The sequence below is a fragment of the Chiloscyllium plagiosum genome, chromosome 24 (assembly GCF_004010195.1).
Source record: "Chiloscyllium plagiosum isolate BGI_BamShark_2017 chromosome 24, ASM401019v2, whole genome shotgun sequence".
Lineage (NCBI taxonomy): Eukaryota > Metazoa > Chordata > Chondrichthyes > Orectolobiformes > Hemiscylliidae > Chiloscyllium > Chiloscyllium plagiosum.
The window spans coordinates 31776829-31789501 of NC_057733.1; the positions used below are offsets into that span (position 1 = coordinate 31776829).

The 12673-nt window shown below is 40.6% G+C and overlaps 1 protein-coding gene across 3 annotated transcripts in view; it reads right to left on the reverse strand.

Annotated features, from left to right (window-relative positions):
* The window catches only part of lrrc45 (leucine rich repeat containing 45), a 76722-nt gene that overhangs the window by 13495 nt on the left and 50554 nt on the right, over positions 1–12673 (reverse strand). For 2 of the 3 annotated variants that reach the window (XM_043714724.1, XM_043714722.1), the window contains exons 13-15: positions 11443–11535; positions 9007–9180; positions 880–975 (exon numbers count right to left, since the gene is read on the reverse strand). In XM_043714724.1, the coding sequence (XP_043570659.1) occupies positions 880–975; positions 9007–9180; positions 11443–11535 (363 nt within the window). The remainder of the gene's footprint in view (positions 1–879; positions 976–9006; positions 9181–11442; positions 11536–12673) is intronic. The other variant, XM_043714723.1, reaches the window with a different exon arrangement.

Here is a 12673-nt window from a genome sequence, read left to right on the forward strand (position 1 = left end):
ATGTGGCCTCCTCTATATTGGGGAGACAGGCGGCCTACTTGCGGAACGTTTCAGAGAACATCTCTGGGACACCCAGAGCACCCCGTGGCTCAACACTTCAACTCCCCTTCCCATTCCAACAAGGACATGCAGGTCCTTGGACTCCTCCATCGCCAGACCATAGCAACACGACGGTTGGAGGAAGAACGTCTCATTTTCTGCCTAGGAACCCTCCAACCACAAGGGATGAACTCAGATTTCCCCAGTTTCCTAATTTCCCTCGAACTCAGCACCGCCTTCCTAACCTGCAATCTTCTTCCTGACCTCTCTGCCCCATCGCCATCCCGGCCTATCACCCTCAACTTAACCTCCTTCCACCTATCGCATTTCCAACGCCCCTCCCTCAAGTCCCTCCTCCCTACCTTTTATCTTAGCCTGCTTGGCACATTTTCCTCATTCCTGAAGAAGGGCTCATGCCCGAAACGTCGATTCTCCTGCTCCTTGGATGCTGCCTGACCTGCTGCGCTTTTCCAGCAACACATTTTCAACTTTTATTTAAAGGTGTACTGGAATTCAGCTTGTCAAATCCCTTGAGAATCTTAAATACCTAAATAAGATCACCTCTAAATTATGCTAACTGTTCAATATGTTAGAACCCTCAATGACTTTCCATTATTTTTATTTTATTCTTTCATCTATTTTGAATTATGAGCTGGAAATGACTGATGGATTTTGGGACAGCTTGAATTTCAAAACAGAACAATTTGTCTGTGAGTCTAGGCCTGGAGGCTAGTTGCAGTCTGAGCCTTGATTATAAGATTCTAACAGAAACAACAATCCTTGGAAAGAGCTCGGTGTTTCAACAGATAGCAGAAGTTGGCTATTAACAAGGAATAGTACCTGGGAGTTTGCTCCAGCAAGTCTGAAGGGGACCCTATGTTCAAGCAGATGGCTGTTGTTGAATGGTGACTGAGGCCTCGGAGATAGTCGGTTAGTCTATCAGGGCGGAACCAGAGTTAATGTTGTTTTCTTTGAACTACATTACCGGAGAGATAGTCCTGGAATGTTGCTGAGACAGCATGAAGATACGAAAGCTCCCTGCCCAACCTAATACATCAGCTTCTATAAACCCAAAGGGTAGAAAGCTGATTTGGAAGATTTGCTGCCTTTGCCTGGGTGAACTGAGGAGGAGACACCCTGATCAATATTTCTGGAAAACAGTAAGGAGTCCACAGTTATGCCTGTGAAACAACACATTGTGAAAGCCATTTTAAGTGATCTGGCCAGTCTTGTTATTTTCTTGTATAAATCCCTTAAGTGTGTTTGTTGCCTGTCTGCCTTGTGTGTGAATGGGGCTGAAAACAAATTTTTTGGGTTTAAAGCACAGACATTAATCCGCTTACTGTGCTGATTAATTTTTTTCTCTGCTAATGTTAAACGTTAATATGTATTTAAGAAATTGTTAAGTCTTTTGCTTAGGATACAAAACTAGTGTCTGAAAACGAATTATTCCCCAAGTCTGGGATTTAGTACTCAAAACTCTGGCTAGGAATCATAGAAGTGACTATATGAGGGTACTTTATGGTTTAGTTTTACAGTGTTTTGCAGCTTTGGTTCAACTGTCTGTCTCTGTGCTGTAACAAATACAAGACTTTCCAATTTCAGTGCTTTCTTATCACAACACAGGTGTCAAAACCCATTCCTTATTGGAGTTATCCTTCTCTGTCCGTGAAGGTCCGTGAACTGTGCTTTCTCAGTTTTTAACTGACGCATTACAGAGATAGTTTAAATGATTTTTCCCACTTTTTGATTGCAGATTATTTCCTTTTTATAATTTTGTATCTAGCTTCATGGCTAATTTGGTTCAATTTCTTGTATGCCTACCTTGGAGTCAAGAAGGTTGTAGCATTAATTGCCAACACCAATTCGCAAATGTTCGAGGATGACACCAAATACTGTACTGAAAGAATGCTGCATTGCTGGAGGGGCTTTCAGATCAGACACTAAACTTAAGCTGCATCTTCCTACTCTTTGAAGAATATGGAGCTTTCCCTACGTTCTCGACTGTAGTTAACCTAAACTAAAGCCACAAATACCAAATTGTCTGACTAAGCATTCCTGCATTTATTTGCTGTTTGCTATGCATAAATTGGTTGCACCGGCTGTTCATTAAACAGGATATCTGAAACTTCAAAAACAAAAGTAGGCTCTAGTTTATAAATCCCTTTGTAGTGATTTGTTCTATAATAACTTGCTATGTAAATGCAAATACTTTACATGAAAACAATAATGGGCCGAGAATTGTTCTCCAATATACTAATCATTTATTATTCTTCATGTGAATCAATCATTTATTCACAAATTTTGTTTCTCACTCAATCCACTCATACCTTGTAATCTACACATGGTGTTGCAATGAAACAGCCCACATTTTTATTATTTGTCGTCTCCACAGACAGTTCTAGTATTACTTACCTTCTAGTAGTGGTAGAAAACAGATACTGCAGAATTTCAATTAGTATTCAATCCCTGCATACACTACGGTGAATATGAAAAGAAACTAGAGACAAAAATAGGATTTTTGACCAAAGGAAGCTCATCCCTCAATGCTAATAGTTCTCTCAAATGGTATGTCTTGATATTTTGACTATCCGCAATATTTTTCAGATACCTAATTTGGTACATAATTTCAAGCTAAAGTACATTTTTGGCCAATACTGTTACATGTCTACTTTTCAGTAATTTTCATTTTACTGCTTCCTGGGCTTGTTTTGATGTACCACCTTAAGAGGAAATCTAGTAAATTATACTAACTTGTATTGAAAAGGTAAACTTAATTGTTTCTTCCTATACTGCTTTTCTAAGCTTTCCTCATAAATCAACAGGTAGTTGCAGAGTTACCACCTAAGTATTTAGTAGGACTAAAGCATCCTACAAATGGCTCATATAGTTAAAAATCTAACGCTTGGAAAAAAAATTGAAACTTAAACTAATTCAAGATGGAGAATGGGAAAACATTGTGGCTGTGAGAGCTGCTTTTGTTTTGAGATATTTTAGGTGTTGGAGGTGATTTCCTTGAATTCCAGGAGAAATAATTACTGTTTTATAAACTATTACATTGTTTTGGAACTTTGGGGAAAAATATTCAAACCAACGATACTTTAAAAAAGGAGAGAGAGAACAAAAGGCAGCGACCACATGGTCAGTGAGAGAAAGATAAGAAATCTACACTGCTGTCTGGCACAGCAGTGAATCTGTACAGCTATTGCCTTTGCTGTTTGACTTCAAGTATTTCTGGACATGAGAATACGTCTAAGAAAAATTAACTAACAGCGAAATTCACAGGTGACCTTGGAAAACTTGTAATCACTGACCTTGTTAATCATTGACAAACATATAAATTTAGACCCAATTACCCCATTTACTCTTGGAAAAAGAACCAGAAATGATATCACCTACCACAACAGACCAAAGCACATAAATAGCAAGTGGGACAGAACACCAGTGCTTCATTGGAGGCTCACTGATGATGTTACCTAGCATGGTGATGAAATGTCTGAGAACAAATCTACCAGCTCAGCAAGCAAACTGACAATCTGATCCACAACCGGAGCTACAAATCTTCTGTAGGTTTGCATGCATTTATTTCAATGCAAGATGCCTAACAGGGAAGGCAGATGAACTCACAGCATGGTTAGGAACATGGAACGTGGATATCGTAGCAATTACAGAGAGGTGGCTCAGGGATGGACAGGACTTGCAGCTTAATGTTCCAGGATACAAATGCTTTAGGAAAGATAGAAGGGGATGCAAAAGAGGAAGGGGGAGTGGTGCTTTTGATAAAGAATAACATTACTGCTGTACTTAGGAGGACATGCCTGGAAATATGTCCAGGGAAGTTATTTAGGTGGAACTAAGAAATAACAAAGGGATGATTACCTTATCTGGATTGTGCTATTGACCACCTCTCCCCCCCCAAATAGTCAGCAGGAAGTTGAGGAACAAACTTTTAAGGAGATCTCAGTTATCTGTGAGAGTAATAGGGTGGTAAAGGTCAGGGATTTTAACTTTACAAACATATGGGACTGCCATAGTATTAAGGGTTTCGATGGAGAGGAATTTTGTGAAGTTTGTACAAGAAAATTTTCTGATTCAGTATGTGTACGTATCAACTCGAGAAGATGTAAAACTTGACTGACTCTTGGGAAATAAGGCAGGGCAAATGACTGGAGATGTCAGTGGGGGAGCACTTTGGGGCCAGCGACCATAATTCTGTTAGTTTTAAAATAGTGATGGAAAAGAATTGACAGGATCTAAAAGTTAACTTTCTAAATTGGAGGAAGACCAGCTTTGACAATACGAGGCAAGAACTTTCAGAAGTTGATTGGGTGTGGATGTTCGCAGGTTAAGGGACACCTGGAAAATGGGAAGCCTTCGAAAATGAAATAATGAGTATCCAGAGACAGTATATTCCATTTAGTGTGAAAGGCAAGGCTGGCAGGTGTACAAAGGCAGTAGGAGACAACTTAAGAGGGAAATCAGGAGGGCAAAGAGGGGACATGAGATAGTTTTGGCAAATAGGGCCAAGGAGAACCCAAATGGTTTTTATAAATAAATGAAGGACAAAAGAGTAACTAGGGCGATAATAGGACCCAAAAATCAGCAAGACAGCCTATGTGTGGAACCACAGGAAATGGAGGAAGATACTAAACACAAGTGTTTACTGTGGAGACGGACATGGAAGATGTGAGGAAATAGATGGTGACATCTTGAAAAATGTCCATGTTACAGAGGTAGTGGTGCTGGATGCCTTAAAACAAAAAGGTGGATAAATCCCCATGACCTGATCAGTGTGAGAAGCTAGGGAAGTTATTGCTGGACCCCTTGCTGAGATATTTGGATTATCAATAGTCACAGGTGAGGTGCCAGAAGACTGAAGGCTGGCTAATGTGGTGCCACTATTTAAGAAAGGCGGTAAGAAAAAGCCAGGGAACTATAGACCAGTGAGTTTGACACTGATGGTGGGCTAGTTGTTGGAGGGAATCCTGAAGGACAGGATTTACATGTATTTGGAAAGGTGATTAGGGAAAGTCAACATGGCTTTGTGCGTGGGAAATCGTATCTCATTAACTTGATTCAGTTTTTTGAAGAAGTAACAAAGAGAACTGATGAGAGCAGAGAACAAGGTAGGACTGATAAATTCAACTGCATTTATTTCAATGCAAGAAGCCTGACAGAGAAGGCAGATAAACTTTAGGGCATGGTTAGGAATATGGGACTGGGATATCATAGCAATTTTAGAAACGTGGCTCAGGGATGGACAGGATTTGCAGCTTAATGTTCCAGGGTACAAATGCTACAGGAATAATAGAAAGGGAGGCAAGAGAGGAGGGGGAGTGGTGTTTTTGATAAGGGATAACATTACAGCTGTACTGAGGGAAGATATTCCTGGAAATACATCCAGGGAAGTTATTTGGGTGGAACTAAGAAATAAGAAAGGGATGATTCACCTTATTGGAATTGTATTATAGATCCCCCTAATAGTCAGAGGGAAATTGAGAAACAAATTTGTAAGGAGATCTCAACTATCTGCAAGAATAATAGGGTGCTTATGGTCGGGGAATTTAACTTTGCAAACATAGACTGGGACTGCCATAGTGTTAAGGGTTTAGATGGAGAGGACTTTGTTAAGTGTGTACAAGAAAATTTTCTGATTCAATATATAGATGTACCTACTACAGAAGGTGAAAAACTTGGACGTACTCTTGGGAAACAAGACAGGGCAGGTGACTGAGGAGTTAGTCTGGAAGCACTTTGGGGCCAGCGACCATAATACCATTAGTTTTAAAAGTGATGGAAAAAGATAGACCAGGTCTAAAAGTTGAAGTTCTAAATTGAAGGAAGGCTAATTTTGACGGTATTAGGCAAGAACTTTCAAAAGCTGACTGGGGGCAAATGTTTGTAGGTAAAGGGACAGCTGGAAAATCAAAAACCTTCAGAAATGAGATATTGAGAGTCCAGAGAAAGTATGTTCCTGTTAGGGTGAAAAGAAAGGCTGGTAGCTGTTGGGAATGCTGGCTGACAAAAGAAATTGATGGTTTGGTTAAGAAAAAGGAAGCATATGTCAGGTATACACAAGATAGATCGAATGAATCCTTAGAAGCCTATAAAGGCAGTAGAAGTATACTTAAGAGGGAAATCAGGAGGGCAAAAAGGAGACTTGAGAGCTTTGGCAAATAGAGTTAAGGAGAATCCAAAGGGTTTTCCAAATACATTAAGGACAAAAGGGTAACTAGGGCCCCTCAAAGATCAGCAAGGCAGCCTTTGTGTAGTGCCAAAGGAGATGGGGGAAGATACTAAACGAGTATTTTGCATCAGTTTACACTATGGAAAAGGACATGGTAGATATAGAATGGAGGGAAACAGAAGGTAACATCTTGAAAAATGTCTATGTTACAGAGGAGGAAGTGCTGGATGTCTTGAAACACATAAAAGTGCATAAATCCCCAGGACCTGATCAAGTGTACCCTAGAACTCTATGGGAAGCTAGGGAAGTGATTGCTGGGCCCTTTGCTGAGATATTTGTATCATCAATAGTCACAGGTGAGGTGGCGGAAGACTGGGCTTTGGCTAACGTGGTGCCACTGTTTAAGAAGGGTGGTAAGGACAAGCCAGGGAACTATAGACCAGTGAGTCTGACCTTGGTGGTGAGCAAGTTGTTGGAGGGAATCCTGAGGGACAGGATGTACATGTATTTGGAAAGGCAAGGACTGATTTGGGTATAGTCAACATGGCTTTGTGCGTGGGAAATCATGTCTCACAAACTTGATTGAGTTTTTTGAAGAAGTAACAAAGAGGATTGATGAGGGCAGAGCGGTAGATGTGATCTATATGGACTTCAGTAAGGCATTCGGCAAGGGTTCCCTATGGGAGACTGGTTAGCAAGGTTAGATCTCATGGAATACAAGGAGAACTAGCAATTTGGATATAGAACTGGGACAAAGGTAGAAGACAGAGGGTGGTGAAGGGTTGTTTATCAGACTGGAGACCTGTGACCAGTGGAGTACCACAAGGATCGGTGCTGGGTCCTCTATTTTTTATCATTTATATAAATGATTTGGATGTGAGCATAAAAGGTATAGTTAGTAAGTTTGCAGATGACACCAAAATTGGAGGTGTAGTGGACAGCGAAGAAGGTTACCTCAGATTACAACAGGATCTTGATCAGGTGGGCCAATGGGCTGAGGAGTGGCAGATGGAGTTTAATTCAGACAAATGCGAAGTGCTGCATTTTGGGAAAGCAAATCTTAGCAAGACTTACACACTTAATGGTAAGGTCCGAGGGAGTGTTGCTGAACAAAGAGACCTTGGAGTGCAGGTTCGTAGTTCGTTGAAAGTGGAGTCTCCTAGGACAGTGAAGAAGTATGCTTTCCTTTATTGGTCAGAGTATGGAGTATAGGAGTTGGGAGGTCATGTTGCAGCTGTACAGGACATTGGTTAGGCCTGTTTTGGAATATTGCATGCAATTCTGGTCTCCCTCCTATAGGAAGAATGTTGTGAAACTTGAAAGGGTTCAGAAAAGATTTACAAGGATGTTGCCAGGGTTGGATGATTTGAGGTGTAGGGAGAAGTTGAATAGGCTGGGGCGGTTTCCCCTGGAGCTTCATAGGCTGAGGGGTGACCTTACAGAGGTTTATAAAATCATGAGGGGCATGGATAGGGTAAATAGACAAAGTCTCTTCCTGTGGTGGGTGAGTCCAGAACTAAAGGGCATTGGTTTAGGGTGAGAGGGGAAGATATAAAAGAGACCTAAGGGGCAACGTTTCACGCAGAGGGTGGTACGTGAATGGAATGAGCTGCAAGAGGAAGTAATGGAGGCTGGTACAATTGCAACATTTAAGAGGCATTTGGATGGGTATATGAATAGGAAGGGTTTGGAGGGATATTGGCCAGGTGCTGGTAGGTGGGACTAGATAGAGTTGGGATATCTGCCCCTCATGGATGGGTTGGACCGAAGGGGGTTCCGTGCTGTACATCTCTATGACTAGGAGATGGGACAATGGGCTGAGGAGTGGCAGATGGAGTTTAATTTAGATAAATGTGAGGTGCTGCATTTTGGAAATGCAAATCAGGGCAGGACTTACACACTTAATGGTGAGGTCGTGGGGAGTGCTGCTGAACAAAGAGACCTTGGAGTGCAGGTTCATAGTTCCTTGAAAGTGGACTTTCAGGTAGATAGGACAGTGAAGAAGGCATTTAGTATGTTTTTCTTTATTGGTCGGAGTATTGAGTACAGGAGTTGGGAGTCATGTTGAGGCTGTACAGGACACTGGTTAGGCCTCTTTTGGAATACTTTGTGCAATTCTGGTCTCTCTCCTATAGGAAGGATGTTGCAAAACTTAAAAGGGTTCAGAAAAGATTTGCAAAGATGTTGCCAGGGTTGGACAGTTTGAGCTATAGGGCGAGACTGAATAGACTGGGGCTGTTTTCCCTGGAGCGTTGGATGCTGAGGCATGACCTTACAGAGGATTATAAAATCATGAGAGGCATGGCTAGGGTAAACAGACAAGGTCTTTTCCCTGAGTTCGGAGAGTCCAGAACTAGAGGGTATAAGTTTACAGTGAGAGGGGAAAAATTTAAAAGGCATCTGAGAGGCAATTTTTTCATGCAAAGGGTGGTGCCTGTATGGAATAAGTTGCCAGAGGAAGAGGCGGAGGCTGGTACAATTACAATATTTAAAAGACACCTGGATGGGTACACGAAAGTAAGGGTTTAAAGGGATATAGGCCAAGTGCTGGCAAATGGGACGGGATTAATTTAGAATATCTGGTCAGCATGGACGAGTTGGAACGAAGGGTCTGTTCCCGTGCTGTAAATCACTATTTTATTAATTTTTTAAAAAATCTTCCATTTGTCTACATCACATAAATTGCTCTGGTATTAGTCACAAAAAGTAAAATCCAAAATTTACCATCAGATGCTAAGATTTTAGACAAACAAGTAAATAATTGCACAATTCTAATTCACCTGAGTGAGTTCTTCTATGCGGCGCTTTAAACCTTCAATTTCAAAAGTAAACTTGTTGTTCTTTGCTTGTAACTCATTGATGGTTTGTTTTTGCATCGTACATCGATTTTGGTATTCATCACGTGACTGGCTAACAAGATGAAGTTTCTCCTCCAAGTGGACCAATCGATCTTGCTAAAGTAGAGAAGAAAAGCAGGAATAATTGGAGAAATAATACTGAATTGTAGTGTTAAGCACTTGAGTAACCTGCTCAAGGAAAGTGTGATCAGTCCAGAGTTTGTCAGGTTGACATGGTAATGCACTGCTCTTGAACTAATTTCAGTTTAGTTCTAATGAAAAACAGTCAATCTTTGTACACTGGGCACCAAAGTGCTAGTCACTGTTTTGTTCAAGACAGTAATGTGCTATTGAAGGAAGAAAGTATTGTTCACATCCTGTCTAAACTTGCACACATGCTCAGAGATCTGAATCTGGGCAACTTTAATACTTATACAGTATCAGTAGTTTAAAATCCGAAACACATGAAATGAAGTTTATATTGCAGTTGACTTTTACATTCCACTCATCCAAAATCTAATCAATGAAAATCTTCAGTTTATAGGTGCATGATGTAATGTATCAAAACGTTCATGCAATCCATTTTTTAAAAGTGATCTGGAATAGCCAATTAAAAGGAAAACATTGGACTTTCATGATGACATCAAATGGGAAGATGGATATGAGAAATAACAAGAATGGTGAAAAACTGTAGAACAATAGAGAACAAGGTGAGGAAAAAAGGATAGAAAGTTAGTTGATGCAATAGATGTTGCAAAATTTGAGGTAATTAATTTTGAAAATAAGAACCCAGAGCTTTCTTAATCCTATTTGCTGTTGTTTTCATGCTGATTTTGCAGATGGAAGTTACTCAAATCTCCTTTGCTTATGCCCAGGATGTGGCTTTGGTGTGTTATAATAATTTCTATATTGACATCACAAAGGTCACTTGCTGTCTCTTCTTAGGAATAGTGGCATGGGCTGTCTCACAATATCTAAGCAGGTGATAGATATGCCCTTTAGATAGATTGTGAAAGGTTGGGGCAGCACGGTGGCACAGTGGTTAGCACTGCTGCCTCACAGCGCCAGAGACCCGGGTTCAATTCCCGCCTCAGGCGACTGACTGTGTGGAGTTTGCACATTCTCCCAGTGTCTGTGTGGGTTTCCTCCGACAGTCCAAATATGTGCAGGTCAGGTGAATTGGCCATGCTAAATTGCCCGTAGTGTTAGGTAAGGGGTAGATGTGTAGGGGTATGGGTGGGTTGCACTTCGGCGGGGCGGTGTGGACTTGTTGGGCCAAAGGGCCTGCTTCCACACTGTAAGTAATCTAATCTTAACTTCTCATCTGAATCATCTAGTGTAGCATGCCCTCAAGAAGCAACGTAAATCTTGCACACAATTTTATCAGGCTGAAGTTGAAAGTATAAAACAAAATCTCTGTTTCCGTGCTGTATAGACCTATGACTCTATGAGGTGGGACAATGGGCTGAGGAGCTGGTGCTGCAGGAACTCAGTAGGTCTAGCAGCATCTGTACACACAAACAGAGTTAATGTTTCAAGTCAGTATTGCATACTCTATTGTAGGAAAGTTGTAAAAGTAATGATAAAAGGTGCACGTCTGATTCATTTGATTGTGAACAACGATGGTTGGCTACAAAAGGGCTGGATAAGTTGAGGATTTGAGAAATGAAATAACAAAGATATGACTTGATTGTGAAAGGTTACAACCAAGTAAATGATGATTTTTCTCATTCGTTATTGGAACAGGAACAAGGGAGCAAATATTTATTGTAAACACATGAATAATTAAATAAAGGTTGTGAAAGGTGACATGTAACTTGGAGTTCATGTTTTTGGAAAATAAATACTTCTTGAGAATTGTTAGATGCTATCACACATTGTACAAGAGAAGCAAATAGGCACCCAACCAAAGATTAAGAACAAGCAGCTGATTGGGATTGGGCTCTTACCACATTACTATGCTCTGACTGCAGAAGCAGTTATATATAAAACAAAATCCTTCAATTCTAAAGCATGCTAATTCTGGTAATTTTGCCCATTTTAACATTGCAATTTTTGATTCATGTAACTGTATGAGTGTTAGCATTAAGGCTAGCCACCCACAGAAAGTCTGCCTGAAAATTAAATTGAGGTAGATTCCATAATGATGTTTAAGGTGATTTGTGAAGCACTGAATACAGTCAATGGCTCACTAAACTAACATTCCCTTACTCTTTGGGAGTCTATGTTAGTCTCTTGAGAAGCCCAAATTGAGAAATGGGAAGGGGAAAATAGGCAATAAGAATAGAAAAAACAGACAGAGCAAAATAGAAGAAAAAATATGAAATTTGAAGAAGTCTGTAAGTTAATGAATGCCCTATGTTTGTATTTTTTTGTTACCTCCTCCAATCGAATTTGGTTCTTCATTTTTATCAGCTCTTCTTCAGCTAGTGCTCGATGAGTTACAGCAGATGCCTTTAGGTGACTCAGCTCCTGTCACAGAACACACTTTAGAATGTTAAGTATAATTTCATGAAAGAATTTATAAAGTTACTAATTGTACTGATACAAATCTCTGTCTTGTACAACCCTCCTCACGATCCAACCCAAACTTTGGCTCTGCTATCATCACAAAACAGAACAAATTAGAGGCAACCTACACCATCAACCGGCAACTTAAAAAAAAAGGATTTTGTGATTTACATGTGAAAGAAGTGAAACTATCACTGTATTCTAACAGATGAAAGGCTTAACAGACAATCAATTTTTCAATGTATAATTTCAGTTACATCACACTGCAAATTTTTGCTATAAATTCTGTGTTACGATCGAGCCCTCCACAATCACCTGATGAAGGAGCGTCGCTCCGAAAGCTAGTGTGCTCCCAATTAAACCTGTTGGACTATAACCTGGTGTTGTGTGATTTTTAACTTTGTACATCATCAACAACATCCTTACTGGCATTAATTTCGCAAAAAAGGAGAACAATAATAGACTCCCATTCCAAATGTCACAGTGGAACGAACAGTTAATGGAGAACTGCAGACCAGCATCTACAGGAAATCAACACAGACCAGATACTTAACTACAGAAGCAATCATCCCAACACCCACAAACAGAGCTGCATCAATATAATATTCAAGAGTTAACTTGCTTTGCTGACCTGCAGGAAATTGGATGTCCCGAGGCTGGGGTGTGATGCCTGATTTACAGATAGATTGTAAGAAATTACATTATCATCTCCTATTATTCATGAGCCACTTACATGGCCATTTCCTTGCCATTCAAAAGCCTATTTATATTTTCATCTCCTATTCAGAAATCAATAAGAACATTACAGTTGGAATTTGACTATTCCCTGTAAAAAATATTTACTGGCCCCACCCCCCCATCTTTTCCTTCGCTACATTGATGACTGTATCGGCGCGACCTCGTGCTCCCACGAGGAGGTTGAACAGTTCATCCACTACACTAACACCTTCCACCCCGACCTCAAATTCACCTGGACAGTCCCGGACTCCTCCCTCCCCTTCCTAGACCTTTCTGTTTCTATCTCAGACGACCGAATCAACACGGACATCTACTACAAACCAACCGACTCCCACAGCTACCTGGACTACACCTCCCCCCA